Source organism: Chiloscyllium plagiosum, unplaced genomic scaffold (assembly GCF_037043375.1).
Source record: "Chiloscyllium plagiosum isolate Xiang-an unplaced genomic scaffold, Cpla_swu_hap1 HiC_scaffold_23, whole genome shotgun sequence".
Lineage (NCBI taxonomy): Eukaryota > Metazoa > Chordata > Chondrichthyes > Orectolobiformes > Hemiscylliidae > Chiloscyllium > Chiloscyllium plagiosum.
In genome coordinates this window covers 53,450,195-53,468,922 of record NW_028270161.1, presented here as the reverse complement: position 1 = coordinate 53,468,922, position 18,728 = coordinate 53,450,195, and the positions used below count along the sequence as shown (strand labels likewise).

General features: G+C 41.3%; 1 protein-coding gene across 4 annotated transcripts in view; it reads left to right on the top strand.

Annotated features, from left to right (window-relative positions):
• LOC122561588 (ATP-binding cassette sub-family C member 9-like) overlaps window positions 1–18,728 on the top strand; it is a 200,061-nt gene that overhangs the window by 15,338 nt on the left and 165,995 nt on the right. For all 4 annotated transcript variants that reach the window (XM_043713429.2, XM_043713430.2, XM_043713427.2 and 1 more), the window contains exon 2: window positions 9,542–9,683. In XM_043713429.2, coding sequence (XP_043569364.1) covers window positions 9,542–9,683 — 142 coding nt within the window. The remainder of the gene's footprint in view (window positions 1–9,541; window positions 9,684–18,728) is intronic.

The following is an 18,728-nucleotide window of genomic DNA, read 5'->3' as shown; positions in this document are numbered from 1 at the left end:
GACCATCTGGATGGATACATGAATAGGAAAGGTTTGGAGGGATATAGGCCAGGAGCAGGTGGGTGGGACTAATTTAGTTTGGGATTATGTTCGGCATGGATTGGTTGGACCAAAGAACTTGTTTCCGTGCTGTATGACTCTATGACTATGTACAAGGAAAATATCTAAACTGTCTAACTAAAACTGGGTAATCTTCTTTTCCGCAATGGTTTTCTGCAGAAGACGTATGCCACTTCTAATTGGAGTTCTTTTGCTTTCTCCTGAGTGTATTAATAATTATCCTTCGGTCTTGATCTAAGAGATTATGGAGATCGCAAAAAAAATTATACTCACAAGCAGCCTTCACAAATCCATAAAATGAATCATTTACTGTCAGAAAGTACTTAAAAATACTCCACTATTGCACCATTTCACAATTGCATCATAAAAAAACTGATTTGTTATCTTGCGATGGAGTGTGAGGAGTTGTTATTAATATTTATGTAAAGGATGGGGCTGTCTAATAAATGAATACTGCTATATTTGATGTTGATAAAGGTTATTTTTCCACAGAACAGAAAATACATTAAATATATCAGAAGCAGTATTTTTTTATGATGTTGGAATGATCAGTGACTATAATATTAACTAGTGTTGCTTTGATGTTGTTTTTCCAATGACTGTAAATGATGCTCCCATAGTGGTTGTTTACCCAGCTTTCGTATTTTGTCAACTGCTGGACTGGACTTGTGACAAGTGGTAAGACAACCACCAAGTTGGCCTGACTCTTCCCTGTTTCAGGCAGATTTGCCTATGACCGTATTAGTCAGAGTGACCATTCCACAATCCCAGCTTCACAAGGAAGATGAACTCCAGCAGTTTGCACGGCCCTGCTAGTATGCTAAATGAATAAATTAGCCACAGATTTAGTGGCTCAAAACCAGACATCCATGAAGCATTGAAGGCACCGGGAACAGAATTATGTTCTATCACAATCTGAAACTTCACAATCAACATCATGATCCTTCACTCTATCTACTATTGCCTCAGGGCAGGGGATTACCAGAGCTCAGTAAAAAGTCAAGGGCACACCACAAGCAGCAATAGTTCAAAATAGGATGCTAACTTGATAAAGCTACCTTTTTCTGAGGGGCATGAGTCTTTGAACCCTGCTTCCTGCAAAGGAAGGGGTGGCACAGTGGCTTAGTGGGTTGCAATGCTGCATCACAGCACCAGGGACCAGGTTTGATTCCAACCTCAGGTGATTGTCTGTGTGGAGTTTGCACATTCTGTCAGTGTCTGCGTGGGCTTCCTCCCACACTCTGAAGATGTGCAGGTTAGGTGGATTGGACATGCTGAATTGTCCATAGTGTCCAAAGATATGCAGACTAGATGGACTAGCCAGGAGAAATGCAGGGTTACAGGGATAAGGTATGTCTGAGTGGGATGTCCTTCAAAGGGAAACAGCTAGCTTCCACACTGTTGCTATTCTATGATCTTCTACAAGCTATGAAAATGGAAGCAATGTCCTTGAATACATTTAAGGCAGAAGTAGATGGATTCTTAACTAGCAAGGATGTAAGCCTATGGTCGACAGGAATATGGATTTGAGGTTACAATCAGATCATTGATCATTTCACTGAATGACAGAGTGGGCCTGGGGTTTTGAAAGGCACCTAACCCTGCTGTTAATTCCTGTGTTCATTTTCCCATAGTGAATAATGATAGAATCCAACCAAGTGGTAGAGGTGAGAATTAAGCATTTGCAAATGCCTTCAGGCACAAGTGCCAGATTGATGATCCACATAGGCCTCTACTTGAGATTCCTGACATCATAGATACTAATCTTCATTGAACTTCATCCACTGCCTGTGATTTTAAGAATGACTAAATGCACTGGGCACTGCAAGGGCTTTGAGCCTTACTCTGTTTTGGCTATAATGCTGAAGACTGAACTGCTCCAGAAGTAACTATCGATCTAACATAGCTGTCCCAGTACTACTACGCCTCTGGGATTCTGCATGATTACTAAGTTTATGATTGACACCAAAGTTGATGGTGTAGTGGGCAGTTTAAGAAGGTTATCTAAGAATACAATGTGATCTTGATCAACTGGGCCAGTGGGCCAAGGAATGGCAGATGGAGTTTAATTCAGATAAATGTGAGGTATTTCATTTTGGCAAGATAATCCAGGGAAGGATACAGAGTTAATGGTTGGGCCCTGGGGGATTGTGGTCGCACAGGGAGACCTAAGGAAGCAAATGCATAATTCCTTAAAAGTGGTGTCACAGGTGGACAGGATGGAGAAAAAGACATTTGGCATGCTTACCTTCATTGGTCAGAGCATTGAGTACAGGAGTCGGGTCGTCATTTTATATCTGTACAAGACATTGATATTGCCACATTTGGAGCATTGCATTACAATTCTGGTCACCCTGCTACAGGAAGGATGTTATTAAACTGGAAAGAGTGCAAAAAAGATTTACAAGGATGTTACCAAGACTGTCAAGTTTGAGTTATTAGGAGAAGCTGAATAGGCTGAGACATTTTGACCTGGAGTTTAGGAGATTGAGGGCTGACCTTATTGAGGTTTATAAAATCAAGAGGGACGTGGATAAGGTCTTTTTCTATGGGCAGAGGTGCCCAAAACTGGAGGGCATAGATTTAAAGTGAAAGGGGAAAAATTCAAAAGGAACCTGAGGGGCAACCTTTTCACATAGAAGGTAGTGCATGTATGGCCAGAGGAAGTGGTAGCTGCAGGTGCAAAGACATTTGAACAGGTACATGGATCGGAAAGGTTTGGAGGGATATGGGTCTAATGCAGACAAATGGGACTAACTTAGTTTGGGAAACTTGGTTGACGTGGATAAGTTAAGCTGTTGGGCCTGTTTCCGTGCTGTTTGGCTCTTTGACTCTTTGTGGAAGTTGAAAATTGCCCATGCGTGTTCTGTTCACAACAGGCCAGACAAATCCAATCTTGCCAACTACTGCCCCATCAGCCTATTCTCTATTATTAGCCAAATGCAGTGGTCTTGCTCATCAATATCCCGTTCAGCGATGTTCAACTTGGTTTCTTCCAGACCTCAGTAAAACAGTGGCCTTAAAAATCATTAACATTCCAAAAATGGGATGCAAATGACTCGCTTGACCTTAGGAAGTATTTGGACAATGTTCAGGCTTGGTCTGATTAGCTGGCATTTAAGGGCAAAATAATTACCATTTCAGAACAAGGAGAGACTAACCACCTCCTCTTGACACTAATGGGATCACTGGCAAACCTTTAACCATCATCATCCTGGTGGTTACAATTGACAAAAAACCTAAATGGGCCAGCCATATGAATATTACATCTATAAGAAGAAGTTGAAGACTGGAATTCTATGGCATGCCCAAATCTTTCAGCACTGATAAGACACAATTCAAGAGTGTGGTGGAATTTTCTCAATTCTTCTGGATGGGTACTATGCCAACAACCCTCAAAAGTTCAGCACCATCCAAGACAAGGCAGACTCCATGATTACGAGGAGAAAGTGAGGTCTGCAGATGCTGGAGATCAAAGTTGAAACTTTATTGCTGGAACAGCACAGCAGGTCAGGCAGCATCCAGGGAACAGGAGATTCGACGTTTCGGGCACAGGCCCTTCTCATTCCTGAAGAAGGGCCTGTGCCCGAAACGTCGAATCTCCTGTTCCCTGGATGCTGCCTGACCTGCTGTGCTGTTCCAGCAATAAAGTTTCAGACTCCATGATTACACCTACACCCACTTCAACTTCATGACATTTACCACTGGTTTACAGTGATAGCAGTGTGTACTGCCTACAGGATCTGTATAATAACAGAGAAGCCAAGGCTTCTCCACAGATCCTCCCAACCCTGGGACCTCTTAGATCAAGGGTCATAGGTGCATGGGATATCACAAACTGCAAGTCACACTGGATGGGAGAAATATAGAGAGGAAGTGTGAACTGAATTAGCATCTTTGAAAGTGATGAATTGCCACGAATGAATCATGTCTCACATTGATGAGTAAAAGGAAGGGGAAGTAGTGGGGGCCTTGACCATCTCTTTACAATACAATCTGGCTATAGATTAGGGCACTGGAAGACTGCTCTTGTTGAACCACTGCTGGAAACATTGCATCTGTTCACTAGGTGGGACAGCGATCGATTTGCACACAAGTAGCTTGATAGGATACTGCGAACTGTGGGGGAGGGAGATAAAGGTCAGCCAAGCAGAGAGGATAGGAATACATCCAACAGCAACGTGGGACATATCCAGAAGGAGGGAGGGGGAGGAGGTAGCCAGCAGAGTAGAACTTAGAACATAGAACAATACAGCACAGAACAGGCCCTTCGGCCCTCGATGTTGCGCCGACATGTGAACTAATCTAAGCCCATCCCCTACACTATCCTATCATCCATGTGTTTATCCAAGGATTGTTTAAATGTCCCTAATGTAGCTGAGTTAACGACATTGGCAGGCAGGGCATTCCATGCCCTTACCACTCTCTGAGTAAGGAACCTGCCTCGGACATCTGTCTTAAAGCTATCACCCCTCAATTTGTAGCTATGCTCCCTCGTACAAATTGATGTCATCATCCTAGGAAAAAGACTTTCACTATCAACCCTATCTAATCCTCTGATCATCTTGGATGTCTCTATCAAATCCCCTCTTAGCCTTCTTCTCTCCAATGAGAACAGACCCAAGTCTCTCAGCCTTTCCTCATTAGACCTTCCCTCCAGACCAAGCAACATCCTGGTAAATCTCCTCTACACCTTTTCCAATGCTTCCACATCCTTCCTGTAATGGGCAACCAGAACTGTACACAATACAGTTGGGGCAGGGGGTCTAGAGTCTGAAGCCTCTGTCGGGGTTGTGTAACAACATATGATGGCTGCCATCTTTACCAGGCTCCTTTTAGTAAAGCAGAGATGTGACAGTTGTGGATTATCAGATCAGCCAAGATCTCATTGAATTGCAGAGTAGATTTGATGGGTTCAATTGCATGTTTCTGCTCCTGCTACTGTGTCTCATGGCTTAATGGTCTTATTAATTAGACATAATGTGGAGTTGCCAGTGTTAGACTGGGGTGGACAAACTTAGAAGTCACATGACACCAGGTTATCATCCGTCAGGTTTATTTGAAATCACAAGCTTTTGGAGTGTAGCCCCCTCATCAGGCAAAGTGAGAGAGAAGCTCACAGATACAGAATTTATGGACAGACAGATCAAGGGCAGAGAGATGAAAAGATCATGCAAAAGGTCTAAGTGGAGTGTCAGATAATAAGTCTCTCCAGGTGATCAAGGGCATTAGACAGTGTGACACATTTGATCACCAGGAGAGACTTATTATCTGACAATCCACTTAGACCTTTCGCATGATCTTTTCATCTCTCAGCCCTTGATCTGTCCGCCCATGAATTCTGTATCTGTGAGCTTCTCTCTCACTTCACCTGATGAAGGGGCTACACTCCAAAAGCTTTTGATTTCAAATAAACCTGATGGATGATTAAACTGGTGTCATGTGACTTCTGAGTTTTAAGTAGACAGTTTAGATTGTGGATCTTATTGTGATTCAACTCATTTAGCCTTCCTAAAGAGTTCTGCTCAGCTGGGTAAGAACTCAATTTGAAATTCAGTAATACAGCACTCTTAATGCTGCCATCTGGGGAGCTTGTTGAGCAGAGGTCTTCTGGCTCAATAATTAAAGACTGCTTTACGCTATTTCTGCAGGTTTTGAGAATCATCCATTTATCAAGTGGAGAGTTTCCTCAGAAATTGTCTCCCAGAGGGTGTAAACTCACTGAAGAAGAGGTTATTTGTACAATTGGTAGACAAATAGAAAACTAAATGTAACAATAATTAATTATTAATTTGTTAATTTTACTTATTAATTAAAACAGTATTAATACTAAGTAGTCAGTAAAATGTGCGCCTTGTATGTAAATCAATAAATGAAACTGATCTGTCTGAGGGAAACTAAACGTTCTTTAAATTGCCATTTCTGTGTTGGGGCAAAGTAATTCAGTAAGGTAATAGATATTGATTCCTTTCTCTGTGAAATAAAGTAATAATGATCATGTATCCTAAGCTATCAGGGCTCTATGTAAATGGATTGTGAGACTTCCATGATGCAGCCAACTTGCATCACATGGACTATAGCCATGATGGACGACATAGAATCAAGAATCCCTACAGCGCAGAAAGAGGCTGTTCGGCCCATCGGGTCTGCACCAACCCTCCGAAGATCATCTCTCCCAAACTCAATCCCCTACACCTATAACCCCTCATTTCCAATGACTAATTCACATAGCCTGCAGAAGACAGGCAATTTAACATGGCCAATACACCTAACCTGTATATCTTTGGACAGTGGGAGGAAACTGGAGCTCCTGACAGAAACCCACACAGACACAGAACTTGCAAACTCCACACAGACTGTCATCCAAGGCTTGAAACGAATCTGGATCCCTAGCACAATGAGACAGTTGTGCTAACCACTGAGCCACTGTGCCACCCATTTTATATGTACTTAATTTTCTACTGTATGTCACTGAGGTATATGTTTGGGCATGTGCACTAGCATGCTTTTGCTGAGTTTGGGTTCTTGGAGATCTGAGTTGGAGGTGGGGTGTGTGGGAGTTGATAATTAGCTTTTTTGTAAAATAAACAAAAACTACAATACCCATAATTCCAAAGAGGCAGTTGCTCAGAGTTCCTAGGGAGAGAACTTTCCAGAGTCATGCTGGTAAGACATTCAGGAGGAAAGCATATATTAAGTTCCAAAAATGATGAGAAGCCTTTTAATTGAGTAACATGTGCCAAGTGGCATTTCTGAGAAGAGAAAGTTTAAAGTAATGAAATGATCTCAGAGCAAGAAGTTATTATTAGTCTCAGACCAAAGTGTGGGGACTCTGTCAGTGGAAAAGAATAAAGTTAAGATTTTGAGGTTTAAGTGTCAGGGATAATTTTGCACTGGAAGGAAACTAAGTCCCAAATGTAATAATAATTAGAAAAAACTTATCTACACTTCCTGCAGATGAGTTAAAATTTTAATCACTTCAAACTATCCAAGTGTAAGATCAAGCAGACAAATCTCTCTCTTAAAATGAACGGGTGCAGTACTGGATGTTCTTAGAATTGCAGCAATGTTTGTAAACAGTACCATGTTTGGGTTATTTCTGCTGTCCGTTTAAAATAATTGAGCCTGTGTATTAAGGAAATAGTGATTTTTCCTCTTATTTATTTTCATTTGAAATGTATAAATCAGGAGCAGGAGTAGATCGCTCTGTCCTTTGAGTCTGCTTCACCATTCAGTTGTGATCATGACTGATCCTCTATCTCAATGCCATATTCTTGCTTACTTCCTATACCCCTTGATGCCTTTAAAATCTAAAAAAATCAACCTGTATGTTGAATATTCAAAGGTTTAGCCTCCACTGCCTTCTGTGATAGAGACTTCAACAGGATCATTACCCTTCGAGTGAAGAAATGGTTCCTTATCTCTGTCCTAACTGTTCTATCAGAGTCTGCTTCTCTTGGTTTTACACTCCCCAGCCAGGGGAAACATCTTCCCTGCATTGTGTCTGTTAGTATTTTATACATTTCAATCAGCTCCCTACTCGTCCCTAAACTCAAGTGAATAGAAGCCCAGTTGAATTAATCTCTCCTCCTAGTACAGTCCTCCCATCTCTGGTATCAGCCTAGTGAAGCTCTGCTGCTCTCCCTCTATGGTATATCCTTTCTTAGGTAGAGAGACCAAAATTGCATGCAATACTCAAGTTGTCATCTCATCAAGGCCTGTATAACTGAAGAAAAAAATCCCAACTTCTGAACTCAAATCCTCTGACAATGAAGACCAATATCCCATTTGTCTTTCTAATTGCTGCACCTGCCTGTCTACTTTCACTGACTGGTGTACATGGACACCCAGATCCCTCAGGAAATATGCATCTCCCAATATGTCACCATTTAAATAATACCACACCTTTCCGTTTTAACATTAAAGTGTACAACTTTACATTTAGCACACATTTAAATGCATCTGCCATGTGTTTGCCCACTCACTCAATTTGTCTAAATCAGCTTGAAGCTTCTTTACATTCAACAGTCGCACCCAGTTTTGTCTTGTCTGAAAACTAGGAAATGTTGCATTTGGTTCCCTCATCCAGGTCATTTATATATAACATGAATGGCTGGTGCCCAACTGCGTGTCACTAAGAAAAAAAATCATTTATTCCATTCTCTGCTGCCTGTCTGTCAATCAATAGACTACTGCTGCACCTATTTTCTATGTTTCTCAAGCCATACCATAAATTCATTTCTTGAGCTTTCACTTTGCCCACTAACCTCTTACGAAGGACCTTTCCAAAACCTTTCTGAAAATCCAAATACATCATGTCCACTGGTTCTCCCTTGTCTATTCAATGACAAGTTGCATCCTAAAAATACTGCAGGAGATTTGTTGGGTATGATTTGCCTTTCATTAACCCAAACTGGGGTTTTGTCAAATCCCATTAATTATTCCCAAATAGTTTTTAAACACATAATTTATAATGGACTCTAGCATTTGCCCTACTACCAATGTTGGGATAATTGGTCTGAAACTCTGTTTTCTCTACCTTCCTTTTTAAATTGTGGAGTTATTTGCCCCAGGAGAAAGTGAGGACTGCAGATGCTGGAGATCAGAGCTGAAAATGTGTTGCTGGAAGAAGTCCTGAAGAAGGGCTCATGCCCGAAACGTCGATTCTCCTGCTCCTTGGATGCTGCCTGACCTGCTGCGCTTTTCCAGCAACACATTTTCAGCTTACATTTGCCCCATCCAACCTGTAGGAACTACTCTGTAGAATTTTGGAAGATGAGCACCAAAACGTTCGTTATTTCCAAAGCCATTTTCTTTACTCATGAGGAATGTAGATTATTAGACCCTGGTGATTTGTCAGTCTTTAACCCCATAATTTCCACAGTATCATTTCTACTTCAATTCTGTCCTCCCATTTCTGTTTTCATTTCTGTTGTTAATAAACTTTTGTTTTGTCTTATTGTTAAAACAAAGATTGCAACATTGTGAACTTATATTTCAGTAAAAGATCACTTCAGTAAACATTTTTTTCAGAAATGATGATATATCCGGCCACACTTCTGTTGGAAATCTGATTTGACCAATACTAACATCAACTGAACATTTCCCCATAACCATTGGGGTCTCTAGATTATAACACTAGATAATACTCTATAATCATGGACCAAAGCAAAAGCATGTTTAAGCCAATATATGTCGTGTGCAGTTTAGAGTTGATGGCAATAATTTTGATTCTGGGCACGAGAGTAAAGTGAGTGATATTGGATACCACCCATGAGTACATTCTCTCAATTTTTTTTATGTTGAAATCGATGTGATTCAAAATGAGAGATTAACAATGAGAGGCTGATCTGATATAGCTTGCTTTGTACAATCACCCAAAATCAAAATTGCTTTTTAAAGCATATTTCAATATGTTTTCTTCAGATTTGTGTTTTGTTTTCATCTATTTTCTAAAACCAAATTGCATTTTCAATTTCAGGTTGGGGAAGCCAAAGTTCAAAGGTTCAGATCCACCATAACACATGGTTGCACTTCCCTGGGCACAGTTTTCGATGGATTCTCACATTCATTCTCCTCTTTGTCCTTGTCTGTGAAATTGCAGAGGGAATGGTTTCAGATCGGTATGGTTTCAATTTATTACACATTTAAGATCTAAACGGAATGTTGTAAGTATGACAATCAGATTAAAATACATGGAGCCACTGTTTTGATGACATTAATGCCTTAGAATCAGTGCAAAGAAATGCTAAACTCTTTGCTCACATGAGAGAGAGAGTTGGCGTGGGAGTAAAAATGATAGGATGTCAGTTGAAAGTGTCTGTATCGATTCACCTCTATAGATTGACTCTGTCTTGAGAAAAATTAATGAAGTAGATAAATGTATGTAGGTCACCAGAGGTAAATCGTAACTGACAAATTTTATTTTTCAGTGAGCATGATTGACATACTCAATGGAATGTACAGCATGGTAGAACAGGAGATGAAGGGAAAATAGAATCCAGAGGACATGAGAACAGGTTGTTTGACCCTGATCTTCCACAAGGGTCATTTGACAAGAAGCAGAACATGTGCAGGCTTAGGTTCACCATGGAAACTGTGAACAATAACCTTGTTTCTATGCCAACCTACAGAGACAGTCACCCATTTGCAATTCAGAAACAGCAATAGAAAATGTTTGTCCTCCTCTTTGAATATTTCAATGACCGCCTCGCCCCCCCCTACCTCCTACGTGTGATCTTTGCAGCTATGTGTCACTGTAGGTAACCTCTCATCTTTTCAGCAACTTTTCATTGCTTTTTATGATGGACAGCCACTCATTTAGCCATCTCCCCCATGTTCCATCTCCAATTACTGTCCTCTCTCTTTCATTGTATCCTGAAAACACTTCTCATAGACTGTGTCCTTGTCCCCTCCCCCTGTTTCAAACCATCATCTTTCTTTCTCCTTCCTGTTGATGACCGCTGCCTATAATGGCACTGTCACATGTCTCAGGATAAGCATTAAGGTTGAGTTTAGCTTCGAAACCTAAGCTGCATTTACATTGGAACTGTAGCAATTTTATGAAGTGATACTGATTTTCCCACTAACAGTTTTCTCACTAACAGTAAAGATGTCTTGTGGCACAATGGGTAATGTCCCTGTCTCTAACCCAGAAGGTCTGAGTTTAAGGCTAACCCAGGACTTGATGGCCAAGAAAGGTATGTTCATAATGTGATAAAACAAAGTGATTATAAACTTATTCCAAGAATGGCAGTCAGTAGTGAGGAGAGATTCCTGTCAACCACATGATGGGAAGAAATGATAAGGTCTCACAGTGGTTCAGTGGTTAGCACTGCTGTCTCACGTCGCCAGGGACCTGGGTTCAATTCCATCCTCTGGTGACTGTCTGAGTGGAGTGCGCACACTCTCCCCGTGTCTGTGTGGGTTTCCTGACTGCTCTGGTTTCCTCCCACAGTCCAAAGATGTGCAGGTTAGGTGAATTGGCTATGCTAAATTGCTCATAGTGTCCAGGGTTATGTGGGATGGGTGAATTAGCCATGGAAAATGCAGGGTTACAGAGATGGTGTTGGGTCTGGGTGGGATGATCTTTGAGGGTTGATGTGTACTCGATGAGCCAAATGGCCTCTTTCTACACTGTAGAGATTCTATAAGTAAAGTAGAGCTGTAGGCTACAACTTGCATGTTGGCTCCATTAACTCAGATTCCCGAAGTGTGATGTAACACTACACCATCCCACATTTAGTGTAAACATTGGAACAGGAGGAGGCCATTCAGTCCATTCAAGCCTGCCTTGCCATTCAATATGTTCACCCCATCCCCATAGCCCTGCATATAGTTGATGATCAGACATCTATCAATCTTTACCTTAAACATAGGCAAAGACTAAGCTTCCACAGTGTGGTAGAGAATTCTAAAAGTTCACAACGCTCAGAGTAAAAGGAATTCTTCTCACCTTGGATTGAACTGGCATCCCAATTATTTTTAAACTGTAACTCCTGGGTCGAGACTCCCCAAAAAGCAGATTTGTCTTGCTTGTCCATCCCTTCAAGTATTTTGCAAATTTCAATGAGATCACCTCATTTCTTTTCATAGGGCAGTCTCACCATCCTGGGAACAAACCTGATGGACCTTTGCTGCACTCCCGTACGGTAATAATAACTTTCCTGAGATGAGAAATCCAAACCTGCACACACTGCTCCAGATGTGGTGTAACTATCGAATCAAGATTTCACTACCCCTGTACTCAAATCCCCTTGCAGTAAGGGTGAAAATTCTGTTAACCTTCCAAGTAACTTGCTGCACCTGCATGATAACCTCCAGTGCTTTTTGACAAAATCCTATCATATATCTCTGCTTTCCAACCTCTTAGCATTTCAGAAATACCTTCCATACCTGCTTCCCCTAATGAAGAGGATAACATCACATTTTTCCACATTAGGTTCTTAGGCAAACATAGCATAAACAGCCAAGTCTCTGGTATTGAGACTGGCTCTAATGCAACCAGGGGTTCATTGGCTTCCAAGAGATCAATTGTGTTAGGGGATTCTGTAGTCTGAGGTACAGACAGACGTTTCTGTGGCCAGCAGAGAAAAAGCAGAATGGTGTGTTGTTTCCCTGGTGCCAGAATCAAGGATGTCTCAGAGAGGGTGACGGGAGAGAGGGGCCAGCAGGAGGTCATTGTCCACATTGGAACCAACGATATGGGAAGGGAAAAGGTTGAGATTCTGAAGGGCGATTACAGAGAGTTAGGCAGAAATTTAAAAAGGAGGTCCTCAAGGATAGTAATGTCTGGATTACTCCCAGTGCTATGAGCTAGTGAGGGCAGGAATAGGAGGACAGAGCATGAATGCATGGCTGAGGAGCTGGTGTATGGGAGAAGGATTCACATTTTTGGATCATTGGAATCTCTTGGGGTAGAAGTGACCTGTACAAGAAGGACGGATTGCACCTAAGTTGGAAGGGGACTAATATACTGGCAGGAAAATTTGCTAGAACTGCTTGGGAGGATTTAAACTAGTAAGGTGGGGGGGGGGGGGGGGGGGGAGGAGAGGTAGGTGGGACCCAGGGAGATAGTGAGGGAAGAGATCAATCTGAGACGGGTACAGCTGAGAACAGAAGTGAGTCAAACAGTCAGGGACAAGGTAGGACTAATAAATTAAACTGCATTTATTTCAATGCAAGGGGCCTAACAGGGAAGGCAGATGAACTCAGGGCATGGTTAAGAACATGGGACTGGGATATCATAGCAATTACAGAAACATGACTCAGGGATGGGCAGGACTGGCAGCTTAATGTTCCAGGATACAAATGCTACAGGAAGGATAGAAAGGGAAGCAAGAGAGGAGAGGGAGTGGCATTTTTGATAAGGGATAGCATTACAGCTGTGCTGAGGGAGGATATTCCCGGAAATACATCCAAGGAAGTTATTTGGATGGAACTGAGAAATAAGAAAGGGATGTTCACCTGATTGGGATTGTATTATAGACCCCCTAATAGTCAGAGAGAAATTGAGAAACAAACTTGTAAGGAGATCTCAGCTATCTGTAAGAATAATGGGATGTTATGGTAGGGGATTTTAACTTTCCAAACATAGACTGGGACTGCCATAGTGTTAAAGGTTTAGATGGAGAGGAATTTCTTAAGTGCGTACAAGACAATTTTCTGATTCAGTAGAGAAGGTGCAAAACTTGACCTACTCTTGGGAAATAAGGCAGGGCAGGTGACTGAGGTGTCAGTGGAGAAGCACTTTGGGGCCAGCGACCATAATTCTGTTAGTTTTAAAATAGTGATGGAAAAGGATAGACCAGATCTAAAAGTTGAAGTTCTAAATTGGAGGAAGTCCAATTTTGACAGTATTAGACAAGAACTTTCAAAAGCTGGTTGGAGGCAGATGTTCGCAAGTAAAGGGACGCCTGGAAGGTGGGAAGCCTTCAGAAATGAGATAACAAGAATCCAGAGAAAGTATATTCCTGTCAGGGTGAAAGGAAAGGCTCGTAGGTATAGGGAATGCTGGATGACTAAAGAAATTGAGGGTTTGGTTAAGAAAAAGAAGGAAGCATGTGTCAGGTATAGACAGGATAGATCGAGTGAATTCTAAGAAGAGTATAAAGGCAGTAAGAGTATACTTAAGAGGGAAATCAGGAGGGCAAAAAGGGGACATGAGATAGCTTTGGCAAATAGAATTAAGGAAAATCCAAAGGGTTTTTACAAATATATTAAGGACAAAAGGGTAACTAGGGAGAGAATAGGGCCTCTCAAAGATCAGCAAGGCTGACTTTGTGTGGAGCCACAGAAAATGGGGGAGATACTAAATGAATATTTTGCATCAGTATTTACTGTGGAAAAGGATATGGAAGATATAGATTGTAGGGAAATAGATGGTGACATCTTGCAAAATGTCCAGATTACAGAGGAGGAAGTGCTGGATGTCTTGAAACGGGTAAAGGTGGATAAATTCCCAAGACCTGATCAGGTGTACCCTAGACTTCTGTGAGAAGCTAGAGAAGTGATTGCTGGGCCTCTTGCTGAGATATTTATATCATTGATAGTCACAGGTGAAGTGCCGGCAGACTGGATGTTGGCCAATGTGGTGCCACTGTTTAAGAAAGGTGGAAAGGACAAGCCAGGGAACTATAGACTGGTGAGCCTGACCTCGGTGGTGGGCAAGTTGTTGGAGGGAATCCTGAGGGACAGGATGTACATGTATTTGGAAAGGCAAGGACTGATCAGGGATAGTCAACATAGCTTTGTGCGTGGGAAATCATGTCTCACAAACTTGATTGAGTTTTTTGAAGAATTAACAAAGAGGATTGATGAGGCCAGAGCAGTAGATGTGATCTATATGGACTTCAGTGAGGTGTTTGACAAAAGGTTCCCCATGGGAGACTGATTAGCAAGGTTAAATCTCATGGAATACAGGGAGAACTAGCCATTTGGATACAGAACTGGCTCAAAGGTAGAAGACAGAGGGTGATGGTGGAGGGTTGTTTTTCAGACCAGTGGAGTGCCACAAGGATCGGTGCTGTGTCCTCTACTTTTTGTCATTTACATAAATGATTTGGATGTGAGCATAAGAGGTACAGTTAGTAAGTTTGCAGATGACACCAAAATTGGAGGTGCACTGGACTGGTAAGAGGGTTACCTCAGATTACAACAGGATCTGGACCAGATGGGCCAGTAGGTTGAGAAGTGGCAGATGGAGTTTAATTCAGATGAATGTGAGGTGTTGCATTTTGGGAAAGCAAATCTTAACATGACTTATACACTTAATGGTAAGGTCCTAGAGAGTGTTGCTGAACAAAGAGACCTTGGAGTGCAGGTTCATAGCGCCTTGAAAGTGGAGTCGCAGGCAGATAGGATAGTGAAGAAGGCGTTTGGTATGCTTTCCTTTATTGGTCAGAGTATTGAATACAGGAGTTGGGAGGTCATGTTGCAGCTGTGCAGGACATTGGTTAGGCAACTGTTGGAATATTGCGTGCAATTCTGGTCTCCTTCCTATCGGAAAGATTTTGTGAAACTTGAAAGGGTTCAGAAAAGATTTACAAGGATGTTGCCAGGGTTGGAGGATTTGAGCTACAGGGAGAGGCTGAACAGGCTGTGGCTGTTTTCCCTGGAGCATTGGAGGCTGAGGGGTGACCTTATAGAGGTTTACAAAACACAATTTTTTAAAAAAAATGCATCATTGAATACTAAAATAAAATAAAGAACTGCGGATGCTTGAGATCTGAAACTAACAAACACGGAAAATGCTGGAGAAACTCAGCGGGTCTGCAGAGAAACAGTGTTAACAATTTGGGTCCAGTGACAAAAATCGAGTGTTCTGAGGAAAGGCCACTGGATTCGAAACATTGCCATTGTTTCCATATCAGACCTGCTGAGATTCTGCAGCTATTTCTGTTTTTGTCTGTTTACATTTTACTAAGTTATTGATGGGATTTAGAGACATCGATCAATAACTGGAGCTTGCATTGATCATTGAGGCTAATTGGAGTAGTCCAAATAATGTCTCACCATGCATGTGCATAATTAACTGCACAACATATAACCAATTGTAAGGCAGTGTTCAATACATTTGGAATCCTGATATAGTTCATTGCATTCCAATATTTAATGTTAAGTGAATAATGGACATAATGCTTGGGCCTGCAGTCTTAAAATTCATAACTGTAAAGTGCAGGCATTAGTTAAAATAAACAAAAAAAGACAAAGTTTGCAAGAGGTTTTTATTCATTGCGAGAGCTTTACTTCCTTGATTACTGAATGGTGGGAAATGTTTGTTAAGCAACTCCACACTGTACCGCCCTCCCCCATATGACTTCTGTTCTGGTTTAAATATACCTTGCACAGAACTCAGAGGTCTGTGCAGGAATAACTAATGTTAGAGAGAACATTAGTGAAAATCCTTTGTCTGTGTTGTGTCTGTAAGAGATGTTCCATGAAAACTGATGCATCGGGCTAAATAGCCCTGCCTTATGTCAATGACTAGTTAGGTCAGAGTCATAGAGGGTTACAACGTGGAAACAGGACCTTTGGCCCAACGTGTCCATGCCGCCTAATTTTCACAACTAATGAATCCAACTTTGTATCCAGTTTGCCAGCTCTCCCTGGATTCCATGAGATTTAACCTTACCCAACAATCCACCATGCAGTACCTTGTCAAAGGCCTTGCTAAAGTCCATGTAGACAATGAGTTGCCCTCATCTATTTTCTTGGTCACCTCTACAAAAAAGGTGGCATGGTGGCTCAGTGGTTAGCACTGTTACCTCACAGCAACAGGGACCCGGGTTCGATCCCAGCTTCGGGCAACTGTATGTGTGGAGTCTGCACAGTGTGCGGGTTTTCTCCGGGTGCTCCAGTTTTCTCTCACAATCCAAGGATGTGCAGGTTAGGTGAAATGGCCATGCTAAATTGCCCATAGTGTTCAGGGATGTGTAGGTTAGTTGCATTAGTTAGGGGTAAGTATCGGATAATAGGGTAGGAGAATGGGTCAAGGTTCAAAGTTTTAGTGTGGACTTGTTGGCCGAAGGGCCTGTTTCCTATTCTATCCAAAAATGAAATCAAACCATGTGAGACATAATTTCCCATCCACAAAGCTGTGCTGACTATCCCAAATGAATCCTTGCCTCTCCAAACGTCTGTAGATCCTGTCTCTCAGAATCCACTCTAACAACTAACCCACCACGGATGTCAGGCACACAAGTCTGTAGTTCCCAGGCATTTCCCTGCATCCTTTCTTATATAGCAGAATACTAGCCACTCTCCAATCTTTGGACACTTCTCCCATGGTTCTCAATGATACATAATGATTTCCATTGGATATTGCATCTTCAGGGCAAAGTATTTCTGACCATAAAACTTCTGTCTTAGGGAATCGAGAGCATCTCTGTGAACAGAATATTAGTATTTCTTGAACAGTTACTTGGCAGGTGTACACTGCTGGCAATACATTCAAATCTTATTTAATGAGTCATGGTTCTGGGATAAATTGTGATGTCAGTTTTATGTGGCACTGTAGCAGTAGCCAAGGGCAATTGGAAAATTGTTTTAAAAAGCACTTGAATTTCACCATCAATTCAGAACACAAATCCAAGCATGCTTGCAAGACATTTTAAAATCACTTTAAAGTTACAGCAGTGACAAATGATAACATAATCAGTCAGATATCAAGCAGTTGCACATTAAGCATAACTTATTCCTTTGGAAATGAAATATCTCTGTACTATGTTTTCTTTTGTGGGTGCACAGAAAACATGCTGCACTGTGCTATGGTGCTTTTCTCACTAAACACTTCAAACAGTTACAACATTTGGTTATCAACATCCTTCATGAATTTGTCAAGGTGAGGGATACTAGAAAGAAAGGGCTTACATTCAGAACATAGTATTTTTAGCGAGGTCTAGATGCGCTGTGTGTTTTAGCTCATTTGTTTTCAACAAAAGTTAATGAGTATGAATGAATAAATGACCATTGTAAAGTCCATTTTTATTTTTTTGAACTGTGGACTAAATGTGGGAAAATAACTACTGCTTTTAACCAAGGAAACTGTATAAGAAGATGTTTGTCGTTTTTAAAGCAAATGATAGGAGCTTATTATCAGTATATATACAGTGTTGGAGCAATAAGGGAGAATACCTGACAGATTAGTATTGCCAGTGTGTATTCAGGGCAATTCTTCCCACAGACGTTCGATTGACTTTTCAACTGGTACCAATTGTTGTGGGCTCAGGAGAGCTCAGTGAAGTAGCCTGATTGGTTCCTGGGCAGGTGATTATAGCCGTGTATATGGACAATGCATTCAGCAAAGAAAAAGCATCTCCCTTCTTCTCTCTTCGGTGTGTGGTGAAATAGAAAAAAATCCCAGGTGGCCACCTCTTCTCCTGACCTTTTCTGGTGAACTCCTGTCTCTGCAAATCCCATACAAAAAGAAAAGAGGGGAAATCTTCAACAAGTGAGTGGAAAGCTAAGGATCAGTGCACCATAACCTCATGTCGTCAGCAAAGAGTCTGAAGTAATTGGTCCAGTTCTGTACTTCTCTGATTTTTTTGTTCTTTCTCCACATACAATAATTGTATCTCTACGTGTATGAGAATGTAAAATGGGACATCGTTTCAGTTCTGGGGAAAAGGCACGAATTTGTCACTGGGTAACAGAACCAGAGGAGGTATGGCAAGTTGACTATCCTCCTCCTACACCATAACAATTCTGTGAATCTGTATTATGTTAGCAATTCATGTTTCTTTTTTGGCATTTGATTGAAAACAGTTTAAATGCAAAAAGTAGTTACTTACCTGTTAATGAGAAAAAAAGCTCATTGTGCATTGCTTTTAACTTACATTAGATGATAATGTAGAATTGGGCAATTTACTGGTTTCAGCAAATATTCATATCTGGGAATAATGGAGCTTGATTTATAGTGCATTGCCCCAAGGAGTTGTGGCACCAGATAATTTCAATAATAACTTGACATCACCCTTAATCTCCAAGCTGCAATTTTGAGGTTGTTTCTTTGTTCTGAATTTGTCACCAGAGGAAATGGTTTCCATTTATGTTTTCAGATAAAACATTTAATCATCTTAAACACTACAAGTCGATCAATATTAATTTTTCTACACTTGAGGGAAAACAAGTCTGGTATAAGTAATCTGACCACATAAGTCAGAGAACAC